Genomic DNA, 14,462 nt, shown 5'->3' on the forward strand with positions numbered 1-14,462 from the left:
ATACTTTGGCCTTTTTTTTCCCCCGAAAAATTTGAAAAACTGGATTTTGAAGCTGCTTGCACATCTTGAATCCATGTCAAGTTCCCCTTCTCAGAATGTTTAATTCTCTCATCCTTTCTGCTCATTGTTACTGAGAAAGGCTTAAACTGGTATAGTGAGCTGCAATGCAAATGCAATGCAAACTGAAAGCCTCCTTTTTTGTCAGTAATCATCTGACTTGTAATAAATTCAGATGGATCTATTTGGTAAAAATGTATTTTTTTTAAAACTAAACTAGCCTATGAGAATGTTTATGTTCAGTAATATTTTTGATAAGTTAAAAGCAATGCATCAGTTACCGCACCTGATTCGTGAATAAAGTATTTTGTTCTGAACAAAAACTGTAGCAAAAGCTCAAGTTAATAGTTTTCCTTAGAGATTCTAGTGCTGTTTGTAACAGCCTCTGCCACTTTAAACTTAATATCCTTTAAATATCGTCTCATCTGATAGTCTTCACTACTTATTACAGAAATACACTAAATTCTATCCAAACTATTTTCATTCCTTACTTACAATACAGATGAGCAGTTTCGATGGTTGGCAGTTATGACAAGTCAAATTAATTTGCTATTAGGCAAAATGTTTACAGAACTACAAAGTACCTGATTTTTCCAGTTTCCCCTTATTTCAAAAGATTCTAGATCTTGTATACCAAAGTCATTAACAAGTCATTATATAACAAGTCTTTTCAAAATATATCATCTAGTAAATGGCTGTGCTCTGCTGTAGTACAATCTTATATGGGCTGCAAGTATGTAGATATATTTATTTCTAAAACCCTAAAAAAGAATGCATGGCTCTCATGACAAACTGAAGTTGGATTTTAGTGTTTTTGATATCCAGCTTTTCAAAATGCCRTATTTATGTAAATAACAATATACTTACCTGGAAGGGATTGATCATCAGTTTTTAGAGTTGTTTGCACAAAAAAATGAAGAAAGCATATGATTTTATGTCCAGCCATATAAAATTAGTAGTAAGAGTTGAGGAGATGGAGGGAGTAGTTATTTAAGTTTATTAGAACAGACTGACAGACTGAAACTGGTACAGTTCTTCAGCACTGGAGTTGGTTTGTTTTATGGAATCTCTATTAGTCTGAAAATTTCAACATGAAATAAATTATCTTTCAAACTCTGTTTTTGCTTTTTTCTCTATTCTGTTGAGATTTAAATGCTGGCACCCTATTAATAATTACATTATTTCCAGTCCTCATCAGGAAACATACAACTCTAAGGCATTGTTATTCTCTAAAATACTGATGTTTTCTTGTGCATTATCAGCTGCCTTTATTCTCTTCTTTCTTTCCTAACCCAAACCTTTTATATCCTCTTCATGTGCAAGTAGTTGTATAGTTTACATAAAGGTTTTTCCACCTTTTGCTTTATCTGTATATTTACACCGATGCAATTTCCTGTTTTAGGAGAAAATCAGCATTGGTATAAGCACAACTTTACTGCCTCTTGATTCTCTTTGCAATGTTTTTGCAAAGCCTGCTCAATGCCCGTGCATTAGATACTTGTGGTCAGCAACTGCATCACTGCAAACATTTCTACAGTACCCATAGTCCTACTGACTGTTTTGTAGTCCCTGTAGTTAACTTCAGAGAACTTTAATACAAGCTTTTTGATCCTCCTGGAACTTTCACAGACTCTGGAGAAGTAATGATGAGTTCTAAATGAGAAGCAGTATGTCTTAATTTACTATTTATCATTTCTGTGGAATGCTTCCAAGCTAGTGTAAACTAGTCCAACATAGGTTGGACTATCTGCTCTCAAAATTCAGGAAGAGGTATTCAGGAAGAAAAAAAAGCTCCGCTTCAGATGATTACTGCTCAAGCACTTTAGTGCTTTTTTTTTCTTTCTGTTCTGAAAAATAATACTTTTAACACTTCATTGATTTAGCAGCAGAGGTAGAATTTATACTAAACAATTAGAATGGCATTGGGTCATTCTGAAATGTTTAGGAACCCTTTTTTCCAGTTCTGTCAGAAAGTAAATGCCCTGGAGTAATTCACCTGCAAAATAAGAYATAAGTGGATGTCCTTACTAAGGAATATAAGGCTTTGTTTGATTTATACACTACCGCTTGTGGTTGTGGGGGATTTTTTGTTTGTTTTTGTTTGTGTAGCCTGAGGAAATTCTGGTTTCTGTATAAAACCTGTAAAGAATTAGTCAGAAGTCATCCCTGAATGTCAATAGCTTAGTTACTTCAAAGAAGCCTTGTTTTAATTACATGCTAGCTCCATGTCATCTGGCTCTGAATTCACTATATAAGTTCTGATCAGCTTTTTTTACTTAAGTGTTGCATAGTATTGAGGAACTAATTAGTCGTTCCCATTTCAGGCACATGGACTCCCTTTAATCCAGCAACAGTCCGGTCAATTCTTGGTGAGTGTAATTGTGTTATGTGAAATATTCAATATATATTGTTATTTTGTGATTTGTTCAGGTGAATAAGAACTCCATGTATTGCTGCATGGATCTTGACAACTAAYTTTGTATTGAATTGTATAATAAATGCCTGTTTCAAGGCCTTTTGAAGCAGTTTAGTTGGTCATAGTATTAATAAGTTGGTCTTTCATTTTAAGACAGTACTTTTTTTCTTCCTTTTTTAGACAGCCTAATAATAGTAAGATAAACTAAAATACTTGCCATTTCGAAAAACAGAAATGTATTCCTTTTGTGTATAGATAAATGCACTTGTCAAAGTAACCTGAGAAAATGTTACTAGACAACCGAATAGATAACAAACGTAATAAGAGTATAGGGGAATTGTCAGCTTTAAATATTTAAAAAGGCATTACACAGCTTGCTTTAATTTTTCCGATTGTTTTTTTAATCCTGTGTTCTGTTCTAAAAAGACAAAACAGATGCTTTACTATGCTTGACATTTTTTAAAATACATTCCAGTGATGTGGAAGATGATGGTGGTAGAACAGAAGGGAGAAAAACTCAAGCTCAGTCTTCTCTCTCATACTACTTATAAATCTAAGGACAGTTTTGCTATGTTTTTTAACATGTATTACCGTATATTTTTAACAAATATTCAGGGGTCAGAATTCCATCACTGTACAACATGCTATCTGTATAAAAAAGACACAGTCTTGACAAGTATCAGCAAGTCAAACGCAAATTTGTATTTCGGCACCTTTAGCAGTCAATTGAAGTTGTAGACTTCTTTAATTTCATGAATCTTTAGAAAAGAGCAACACTCGTTTTGTCACTGGGTGATCAGTCAAACCCTCAATATTTTTACTTTCACATTGAAATGGAAGAATAAATATTATTTTGTGATTCACCCTGGCCCTCTTTTATCTTGCTTTATCCTTTCCTTTTCACTGGACTTGGATTAGCAGAACTTTTTAGAAAGTCACTTAGCTCAGCAATTTCTCATCTCTCTTCAGAACTTTTCTAAAGTCTTCTCATTTCCTTTTTAGAAAACTTAATAGATTTTATTGAAGAGTTGTTTTACAGGCCTATTTCTTTTCTTTGTTTCAGGCATGTTTGACAGAGAAAACAAAGGTGGTGTGAACTTCAATGAATTCACTGGAGTCTGGAAGTATATCTCAGATTGGCAGAATGTCTTTCGAACGTATGATAGGGACAATTCTGGAATGATTGACAAAAATGAGCTAAAGCAAGCACTAACAGGTTTTGGTAATTCATTTGTAATTACAGCTTTTTCATAGGTTTATATCACTAAATCAACTTACAGTTAGGGCTATACTACTCTCGCAAACGTGACTTAAAAAAAAGTGAGATGGGTGAAATGCAGTTAGCTTTTTTAGGTTTAAGGTGCCTTTTAAAGGTACCATGCTGCAAGCATGTTTTTTTGCCTCTCATGTAAAAAATGAAACTAGATATGTCAGTACACAAGTGTAGAGTATTTTCTGTCTATTAGCCACTCCGAGAGCACTACCAATATTTCAGTTAAATGTTTAACTTAGGAGGGGACTTGAAACAGCTTTCCTCATTTTAAAATGAGGCCAACTGTCTATGCTATAGTAGCATTCTGATGGCAGGAGAACTTTAATGCAATTGACTTTTGTTTATAAAAACCTGAGAGGCAGCCCTAAACAGTTCTCTCAACCCAACTAGTCAGTTTAATCAGTAATTGTTTGCTGTGACTTTGTGTATAATCATTATTGAGCATGAGTTTATTGAATGCAAGTCTTTTGTAACTGCTGTTTTTGTTGTTGTTGTTCATTACACCTGTCCTCTAGAAAACCCAGTTCTTTTTATGGAATGATTGTAGTTAAGTCAAGCCTTTTAAAGCATTTCTTTTTTCCAAGGTTATCGACTGTCTGACCAGTTCTATGACATCCTTATTCGGAAATTTGACAGACAAGGAAGAGGACAAGTTGCTTTTGATGATTTTATTCAGTGCTGTGTTGTCTTACAGGTAAGAAAGAAAAAGTATTAACTTCCACTTGGAAAAAAAACCCTTATTGCTCCTTTAACTTTTCACTTTGACCATAATATTGGATATGAAACTTGGTTATAAATTAACACCCATTTAAATGAAGTGGACAAGAGATGTAAAAACATCTCACTTTGTCTTTACTACTTACACATTTGCATCACAATTTTTGACTTGTTAATTTTTTTTATCAAATATATGTGAAAAAATAACATAAAAGTAAATGCTATTAAAAAGAAAAGACTTAATACTTATTATTTCCATTAGTTTAATAAACACTTTTCCTCCAGATCCTGAGTGTGTCATGTCCTGTGGTGTATTTTTCAGCATAATCAGAAATTAAAGTCTCTTAATCCAAATWATGGAGTTTTGTACATGTCTCTAAGGTCAAATTCTTTTTAGTTAGTTTGGCCTGGCAGATGGATTCTTTCTTAATTGTTGTTCCTGTAGTAAAAGACCTTTTTTTTTTACCTTTCTGTAACAAATGTGTATATGAATACTTACATTAGGGAAAACTTCCACTTTTATAGCTTTTTTTTACTGCTAAAAAAATCCATCACTAAATGACTCTGCACTTCCATGCTTAAAGTTTCTGTAAACTACTTTGACTCTGAAGTATATAGAAGTTTGGGAAAAGCTGCAAAACTGTAGCAGTGGATAAGTTAAACTGTTAGTAGGCGAGACATTTCTTTTCTTTCTTAGTGGCCAGCATTGCACCAGTATCTTAAATGTTTTTTGATGCATAACGTGAAGAGAGCAGTGCTGGAGTACTATTTCCTTATTTGCAAACAGGTGCTTTTGTTCCTTACTTTTTAACTTTATGCTTATAGTCATAACTGCTTCCTCCTGCTGAAACACCAGTTGTTCTTGCATTCATTTGTAGTAAGTGTTAACTGTACTTTATTATAAATTTAAACTCTAATAAACAGGTCTTAACAAACACCAATTGAATGACATTCTCTTTAAAAACCATACTGGTACTTATTTTGGTCTATTATCTGTATTGCATATCACTTCTAAATGCTTATCTGTAACTAGGAGGTTTATGGCGACAACTGAGGTCCTAACATAACACTGTGCTTTTTTGGTAGAAAGTGAGAATTTGGATTCTCACTGGTTTGTCTCTAGATGTATGACTCTTAAATGTCTTATGTACATGAGCCTCTTGCCCCCTTTTAAAGCCAGTTGCAAAGAGCTGGTAGGCTGAACCCTCTAAGAGGTGCCTATATAGGCTTAGATGTTGTATCATACAGTGATTTTTAAAATTGCAATTCAAACATGAGTCACAGCAGAGAACTGCATGAGAATTTAAACTGACCAAAGGGGAATGATCATAAAGCTTTATAAAGTTCATGAAGCACTGGAAACCTATGTGGCAAGTAGACTATATAGTAGTCTAAACTTACCCTGTGTACAGATTTTTTTTTTCTTATTTTCAGAGGCTGACTGATGTATTCAGACGTTATGATACTGATCAAGATGGCTGGATTCAAGTGTCCTATGAGCAGTATCTTTCCATGGTCTTCAGCATTGTATGACAATGACAGCTAGGAATTGCACATTGGCATTATATAGACTGGAGTTGCCAAATCATCATGTACTGAAAAAGATTAGTGATATATCAAAATGGATACAACTTCACATTCTTAAATTTTGTATGTTGGTYACCACCTTTGCAATATTTGTGTTGTCTGTTGGCTTTTAGTATGTATTGCTGTACCACCTGACCCTATCATGCTTACTGCAGTACAGAAAGCACAGAATCTAGATTTAACTGGTGCAATATCACCTTAACTTTCTTCCATATATGTCTTGCATGGGGAAAAATGACTTTTTAGAAATGCCAAATTAAAATAGTGCTTGTTAGTTTGTGAAGAGATTTGAAAGTCAGACTTGCAAAACGTTTTGCATGTGCCTTACTTTTATAAAAATTTAATGTATTAATTTTTAATACAGAGTTTAAAATTAAGTAAAAATAGTTGAGCAACTTTTTCTAGTCTTTTGCACTTTTTTTTTAAGGTGGTTGCATTTCTTTGGTTTATTTTTCCATAGTTTAGAGCAAGGTTAGAGCCTGAATCTTAAGCAACACTCAGGGCCTTAGCATACATACACCCTACCATTTAGCTAATGAAGTTTAGAAAGGGAAAAATGGGTTGTTTAAGAGAACTTCCTTAAGAAATAGGAGACATTAGTATTATTATACAGTAGACCAGGGTGGTTCTTAGATGTATACACTGCTGGTCAAGTTAACGGTTCAACATGCCCTATGTTGTTTCAAGGGTGACAGAGGAAGTTCATTCCTTTGTACCTCAAGGTGGTAAAGCTATGTTTTATGTCTTGTGCAAGCTCTTTTGCCTTCCTTTTCCCACGCATACACTCCAACAGCCACATTTCCCTGTGTAGAGCAAGGCATAAATTTGTCCATGCTATCTCAGCTGGGCAGGTGAGAAGGCAAATATTTTTCTACACTAATTCTACTACTATCAAGTTGCTGAAATGTCTCCCTTTCTGAGATGTTATACCAGGTAAATTTGACATATTTTTGCCATGACCAAGATGGTGTAGTTTCTGCCACTGACTGTGAGAAACACAAGCCTAAACACATACAAGATCTTTCTGCCAAACTGCCATTTTACAGCAACTGCTCTTAAAATCACTTTTTTGCATTTCACTGTAACAGAGCTAATGATCAACACTGAACTGTAACACTATCATCCTCCTAGCCCATACTTTAACTGAGTGTATATATAAAAGGATCAGGTAACAGTGCAGAAGGTCCCAAAGTAAGGTAGCAAAATGGTAACATTAAAAAAACTGAATGATCATCCTGAAACCTACTGCTTGGGGGAGAGGGCGGAGGAGGGAAATACTGCCCTGTGTTAAAAACAGTTCACCTAAAGGGGAACGGAAGATGTCATCTACAGACAAATCCATACACTTAAGTCTTAAATCCAACTTATATTATCCAATTAAATTAAAAAAAAATGAAGAAAAACATTGCTCACCTGAAACTCTTACTCTCCAGGCTCTGTTCACAAAGTTACCTGTAGGCAAGAGCTTTTTTTGTCAAAGATTTCTTTTAACCACTGCAATATTGATGTATTCCCAAGGCCCTCTATCTCCCACTGCCACCCTGGATAAATTGTATGCAGGCAATCTGCACACTTATTTGTTTCAAATGACTGACATAATTAACTACAGACACAGGCAAATAAGCTGTCTTTCACAGGAGCATCTCTATATCAACCAATGCTGTGGCTGATACCAAGCAGCATTCCAGGAGATTATGCAGAGAAGTCTCAGAGCAGCAGCCTCAGACCAAAAGACAACCCTCCTTAAAAAAAAAAAAAAAAAAAAAAAAAAAAACCACCACAGCATTATTTCAAAGCACCTCCAGCAAGACTATACTATTCAAGATGTGAAAGCAGGTATACTGCAGACCAAGAAACATAAAATAGCCTCCCTTTTAATTTAGAAAAGCTATTTATTCTAATAAAAGCATCCAGGTTTCTAAGGTCTATCTCCACACTATACCATTTTGTAACTAGAAATTCAACTGGAAATTAAGAGCTTTAAGAAGGAAGGGGTTTTAGGCATGAGAGGTCTGGCTCCATAGCTGCCGATCAAGTAGTGGACTTTGAGAGACTCATGAGAAATACTGCAGAGAACTGGCACAGGCTGTTGTATCTAAACCTTTTTGCCAGAAATTATGAATCATTACACTGGCTAAAAAGTTTACAGTTTATTCCCCAAAGTATGTTCTACTTCAGATTTTTAACAACGGCTTTATAAGGAAAAGTGGTATTAGTTCAAAGGGCTCTGGTATAGCCTCAAAAATCTTGCCTCTGTGCCAAAGTTTGTAGTATAGTTGTAGTAGTGCTGAAGGATAACAAGCATTTAAATGATGCTGCTCTGCAGGCCATCATGACTAGCTTATAAACATTATTTCTTGATGAAGGACCAAAGTCTAGAGCAATAAGAACAGGAAGAGGACACATTCTGTTCCAGGTCTATACTACATGGGAACAAGATGCAGTAGATACAACAATGAGGTTTCCTGGGTGTAAGGAGTAGCCAGAAGGTGATTCAAGGAAAATAGCCAAGATAGGAAAATAGGAGTAGTGAGAGGTCTCAGCTGATGTATCTTTTTGAAGAAATAACTGGGAAGATGACAGAACTTCCAGGGCCCATTTTACCACCTTTCTCTTCCCTGTCCCCTCCCCACCCTACTGTGAGGTCTTCTTACCTGGTGCCCTTGGAGACACTACAGGTTTTGTTTTTAAAAGCTGGAACTTTAAACAGTTAGGTGCCTGGATTTATGGCTTCCTTTTCCTCGTATCAGCTGAATCCTCCTTTAAAGGTGGCAGGGTTGAACTAAGTGAGAATGAATAAAACAATATAAATCATCTCTCAGGCATCATGCTTCTAAGATGAGATACTGGCTAGAGAGAAAGACGGAAAACAGGCAGATCCTTATGGTGGATGTCCCATTGGCAAAAAAATGATCGATAGACAGTCTGTACAGGAAAAGAGCCTGATTTATAAGTACTTGGCTTTACAGATGGAAGGAAGAAGGCATAGAAACAAAGCAATGATGCTTAGTACTCACAGTTCTACATAACCCCAGGGGAAAAAGAAATTTAAAAAATAATAAAAAAAATCACTGCTGGCACAGAGGCAAACAATCCCTTTGCAGAGGATTTTTTTGTTGTTGTTGTTTTTTGTGTCTCCCCCCCTCCATGTGAATGCTAGGCAACTGGACTCCACAAAGCAACGTGTTTCCAGGATAAGAAAGATGCTATGTGTTTGAAGTCAGCCAGTACAGAAGCTGGCTATACCTGTTTGATAAGAAAAAAGACACTGGGGGGGGGATTGTCCGTGAAATCCACTGGCATAGTGATATCTATATGCCAACAGCCAGTCAAGTTTTGGACTGCCAAATCTGAGAGTGCCAAGTGGCAAACTCCGGCCCAATTATCACTACACAAATTGTACACTGAAGCTCTTCATTTCAAAATTTTGCAAAGATAGATAAAAACAGATTAAGGTGAAAGCAGTGATGCAGCTCGAACTCTCACTCATCCACATGACTGATCGGAACTGAGAAAAAAAAAAACATAGCATATTGCTAGTAGTAATTGCATATTAGAAATAAGGGAGGATTGGAGCACATATTACAAGATACCATCAGCTTAAAAACACTCCTTAGGTAATAGTGCTTTCATACAAGAACCAACAGACATTCATCTCAAGAACTTTACTGATTTTGTTAAGACCTCAACAATGAAAACAGAAACAAATGTTTATCTACAGACCATGGAATTGTCAATAAACCAATGCTGAAAAGTATTTCTTACTATAGCTTTGTCATTATTCTGACCATTATTCTGTGCATTTCAAAATGCAGGAACTGTTCCCCCAGTGCAGGATTCAGTGCAAAAAGTAGAAGCAGGAACCATTCCCAGAACAAAAGTAAAAGACAAGGGAACTTGGAGGTAGAAATAGTATCTAATTTGGGAAGAGGTCAGCCACCTACTGTATGCCACCAGAAGACACAATACCAGCAGTAAATCCCCAAAGGGAGAGAGAAATGGGGGGGGGAGTCCTCTACAACAACCTCAACTGAAGAAGTAGCATTCAAATGTCTTATCTTTAACTGATAGAAATATAAAAGTAAAGAATATTTTTGGTAACATTTATTTTTCCAGTTTTATAATTATAGTTACACTACACTGTCTGTGAGAAAATGTAATACTGGCAAAACAGTTTCTGATAATTTTTCAATACAGACCATCAATTGATCAGTCCCATAGATTTTTAATCAAAACTCTGTCAGAAGAAAGAAAGATTTTTCTTCTTTAAACWAGAAGATCCAATTCGTAATTCAACAGATAGAAGTGTATGGCACAACTACTGAGACCAAGACATTAGAAAACACTTCACTAAATACGAGGAGGAAGAAAGGAAGTAGTAAGGGGGAATGAAAAAGGATAGGGGATCTTTTCTGATGCACAAGCAAAAAATTACAGAAGGAGAATTTTAGAGAATCAAGTTTACATAATCACTTGCTTTGTTGTCTTTGTATTAAGATTTACATGATAAGATCCAAATGTTACTTCAGTGAACACAAAGATATTATGACAGGTCATGAAGACTAACTCAGGTTTAGCACAAGTATTTAATGCAGAGACAGCAAAATACTTCACATGTGGGTGAGAAGAAAAATGACAGTCCACAACACAACAACGAAAAGAAAAAACAGACTTTGGGAGTAATCTGCCTCACCCTAGTCCTTTTCTTTACTCTCATGGTAAGGTATGTGCGACTTTATGTCTAAAGTCAGGCATTCACAATGTCACTTAAGGAGTGACAAGGGCTCCTGGATGCAGGGAAAAGAAGAGTTAAGTGTGAACCACTGATAAACATTATGAACTGGCAGACATTTCTCAGTACATCATTTTGATTAACTAAATTATCCCTAATCATTATTTTATCTGACTCCCTTGTAAATTCTAATGTTTTTTAATATGCTCTTGTAGTAGAAACAGGATTAAAAAGTCTGCATATCTATTTCTCATATGTCTCTTCTTACACTGCAAAACTGAAAACAAGTACAACATCCCATTACATACCTATTCCCCAGAATTGTTTACATTTTTCTCATTTAACATCACATTAAGTCCAGAGAGCAGCTTTGCTGTGACATTCTCCTTTGATTCTGCTGAAGAGAAATGTACTGTATCCATTTACATATATATATATACACACACACACAYAYATATATAAAATCCACTAATCATAAAATACTAAATTATCTGAACTTGTCTTGAATTTTTGTGAAGAAAAGTACCTCTGTATTATCATGCACAGACCTGTATTTTCAGTGAACATTCTTCCCAAACAGATAACATAAATCTTTCTTTTTTTGTGGGTGGTGGAGAGGATTTAAAAGGGTGATTGGCTTTTGGCTCACATTCACATATTTGCAAAAATAACAAACCATTTCTCTGCAATATACTAAGACATAACAAATGCATTACAAAAATCCTAAGTGAAATACTGTGTTAACCTCCATTATGTGCAGATTTGTTCCATCTGTATTTAACATATTAAAGGATTACACCCTACCTCCCTTTCCCCTTGCAAAAACAAACACAGAATTAAATGCAACCTTTTTTCTGAAAGCCAAGAGATGGAGATTCTTGAATCTGTTCATGGTTCCAGTTCAGCTGTTGTTTCTTAATCTTTTTCTCTAGTTTCTATTAGCACATTGACTAAAGTCTGAATATTGAGTTCTAGAAGGGGAGACAAAAACATTTTAAAGTTACTTCACATAATACAACACAGAACATGTTCAAATCAAAGTTTTACAGTTAACAAACCTACCTAATTCTAGTACAGTAAGCATAGTTTGCCTTTGTCAGAAAACACATCCAATGACAGATAGCCTATGACATGCATCCACACATCTTCAAACATTTTATAAATCTATTTCCAAAGGCAATCCTTTAGTTTGAAGAGTAAATCACTATTCTTAAGATTAAGGAATATTTTTGTGCTAATGGGGCAAAAAAAAAATCTGTTACATAACAAACCAGCTTTTGGGTTACCTCTCCGTTATCTCTATGTTTTTGATCCATTTTGAGTATCCTCATCTACTATTAGGCCAGCCAGGGTTGATTATGCATGCATTCCAATACATACTTTTTTCTTTATGCCCATACATCTTCTCCCCCTGGGTCCCACCACAACAGTACAAACTCCGTGATCCTAAAACTACTGGCTCAGGATAACACATGCTAGACTGCAAGTCCTCATGTTAAACAGGTTAGAAAAGTTTTTCAGAGGTGGTCTTCTGAATTATTTTCGTATCTTCCCAAACTTCATGAGACTATATGTAACCAGAATAGAAAAAATTAAAAAACAAACCCACACAAACTAATTTATTAAATACAACTGGGGCAACTGTTTTTCAAAAGAAACTTAACTCAGTGTAAGCCCCTTTTTTTGTCTGACTGTAAAGTGCTGAATGCATACCTAGTGTGTTAGGAAACATTAGACTTCCTTCCTTCACTGGATTTGAAAAGTAGAATAAAATTTAAAATAGAAGGAAAATAACTGACTATTAAATCATTTGAATTTATGAATCACAGGACTTCAACTATATTTTATTTTACTGTAGAAAGATATTAAAAAAAAAATAATCAGCCAGTGCAATTATCATCTGAAGGCCTCTCGGAGGTTAGGATACACTAATACTATACTAAACACAATTAAATTAGCATGGCTTAAGAAGCTGACAACTTTTGACTAATACATGGTAGTGGCACAAGTGAACTCAATACACTGCAGATATGACATAAAATGGGTTAGTTTAAATCACATGTTTTCAATTCAGTGCTTGTTTTCTTCCTCAATRTATCAGCTCTGCAGATTGCAGGAAAAACAAGTAGAAAAAAATTTACAAAATTTAAAGTTTATAAATCCTCCAGAGAAAAAAGAAATCAAGAAGTCAAGAAAAAAGAAATCAAGCTCTACTTTTGCGGCTGAAGTCTTTTCTTGCCAAACTTCTTTTCATCTTGAGTTGAAAGGAGTAGAAAAAACTGCTTATGGCAGCCAGCAGTTTAAGGAAACAAGCTAAAAAACCTCTCTCACATTATCATTTAGCATTTCTGATAGAGGTATTTACTCTCAATCACAGATACTCCTCAGCTTGACACACTAACCTTCACACTGAAACTAGGAGGATGTTATTGCTTAGATTCCCAATAACCTCATACTGCAATGCTGCTAAGTGAGACAGAAGTGTTAGACAGTCAAAGTTGTAGAAAATGATAAACTGAACTGACCCTGATGACAGAGGYATACAGTATCTAGCAAAGTAGCACTGTGGCTGGCCATAAATGTAAATTCTCACATAATCTGTGCAGTGTTAACAGCAGACTTAAACTAGTAGAATAAAGTATTTAAATTACCTTTGGATTTTCGATATGGCTTATAGTGGCTTTGGATGCTTTTCCTTGATGGAAATTCATTTTGAGATATTGACATCAGTGGCCGCAGACTACTAGCATAATTAACCTAGACAAAGCAAAAAGTTAGACTGTCTCTTTTTAAACTCAAATCTTGAGCGCTAAAGAGGAAAAACAAACAACAACATCGCAAACACACACACAAGTTCCCCACAGAAATTTATTTAAGCTCTATCAACAGTGAGATTTTATATGACACTAAATCCCAGGAAAGATGTTTTGCTCTGTTGTTCACAGTCACTACATTAAACCACCATTTTCAAAAATATTATCTGGAGGAGATGTCTGGAGAACAGGATGAGGTGGCTGACAAAGACAATATTTTCACCATTTTCATTTTTTTTTTTTTACTGCTCCCATACCTCTCAACATCACCAGCAACTCAAAAATACTAAGCTAGTACAGAGGCAAATCCTGTCTCTAGCTAAGGAAYGCAGAACAGAAGGCCCAACTATTGCGTAGCATTAAGCTATTAAACAATTTTTAACTAGCTCTTAAGAACTGTATTATATTCACTTATCAATATATGGCACATATCAGAAATAAAAACCAAAAAGCTCCATGTCCRTATTTTAGCCACTGATAATTCCTCACAGTTTCAGCTAGCCTCCAGCCGCTTTTTTATGACGTTCATCAAGTTCTCCCATTTTCAATTCCAGCACAAGTTCTCAGACCTTAAACTTTTTAAAGAGAATCTGTATGGGGCACTTTCATGCCTTCTATACTGTTTTCCAGAGGAAGGGTTATACTTGAAACCTACCAGGATACTTCAGTTTGTATTTTAGAAATGAAAAGTCTTCAAACTTGTCTGGAAAAAAAAATAGAGTTTTCAGCAAACACTGTGATATTGACAACAAAAATAAAGTATTTTTCTGCATAAAAATCAAGGTCAGACTGCTAATCTTGTAGCAAGAAGCTGTAAAAGTTACATTCAAGCTGAAGTCATTTAACAAGTCAGAGTCCTGGTAACTG

At 35.2% G+C, this 14,462-nt stretch overlaps 2 protein-coding genes across 7 annotated transcripts in view; one reads left to right on the plus strand and one right to left on the minus strand.

Moving 5' to 3' along the window:
* PDCD6 (programmed cell death 6) overlaps positions 1-6,128 on the plus strand; it is a 10,027-nt gene extending 3,899 nt beyond the window's left edge. For 3 of the 4 annotated variants that reach the window (XM_085310699.1, XM_085310702.1, XM_085310701.1), the window contains exons 3-6: positions 2,382-2,426; positions 3,537-3,695; positions 4,331-4,440; positions 5,898-6,128. In XM_085310699.1, the coding sequence (XP_085166825.1) occupies positions 2,382-2,426; positions 3,537-3,695; positions 4,331-4,440; positions 5,898-5,996 (413 nt within the window). In that variant the 3' untranslated portion in view covers positions 5,997-6,128. The remainder of the gene's footprint in view (positions 1-2,381; positions 2,427-3,536; positions 3,696-4,330; positions 4,441-5,897) is intronic. The other variant, XM_085310700.1, reaches the window with a different exon arrangement.
* LOC146592629 (uncharacterized) overlaps positions 1-14,462 on the minus strand; it is a 33,473-nt gene that overhangs the window by 3,512 nt on the left and 15,499 nt on the right. For 2 of the 3 annotated variants that reach the window (XM_085310704.1, XM_085310703.1), the window contains 2 exons: positions 13,434-13,539; positions 10,618-11,753 (listed from right to left, as the gene is read on the minus strand). In XM_085310704.1, the coding sequence (XP_085166830.1) occupies positions 11,698-11,753; positions 13,434-13,539 (162 nt within the window). In that variant the 3' untranslated portion in view covers positions 10,618-11,697. Of the gene's footprint in view, positions 1-5,864; positions 11,754-13,433; positions 13,540-14,462 lie in introns of those variants that run through there. The other variant, XR_014896543.1, reaches the window with a different exon arrangement.

Source organism: Rhea americana, unplaced genomic scaffold (genome assembly GCF_003343005.1).
Source record: "Rhea americana isolate MKP2758 unplaced genomic scaffold, rheAme1 scaffold_323, whole genome shotgun sequence".
Taxonomy (NCBI): Eukaryota; Metazoa; Chordata; class Aves; order Rheiformes; family Rheidae; genus Rhea; species Rhea americana.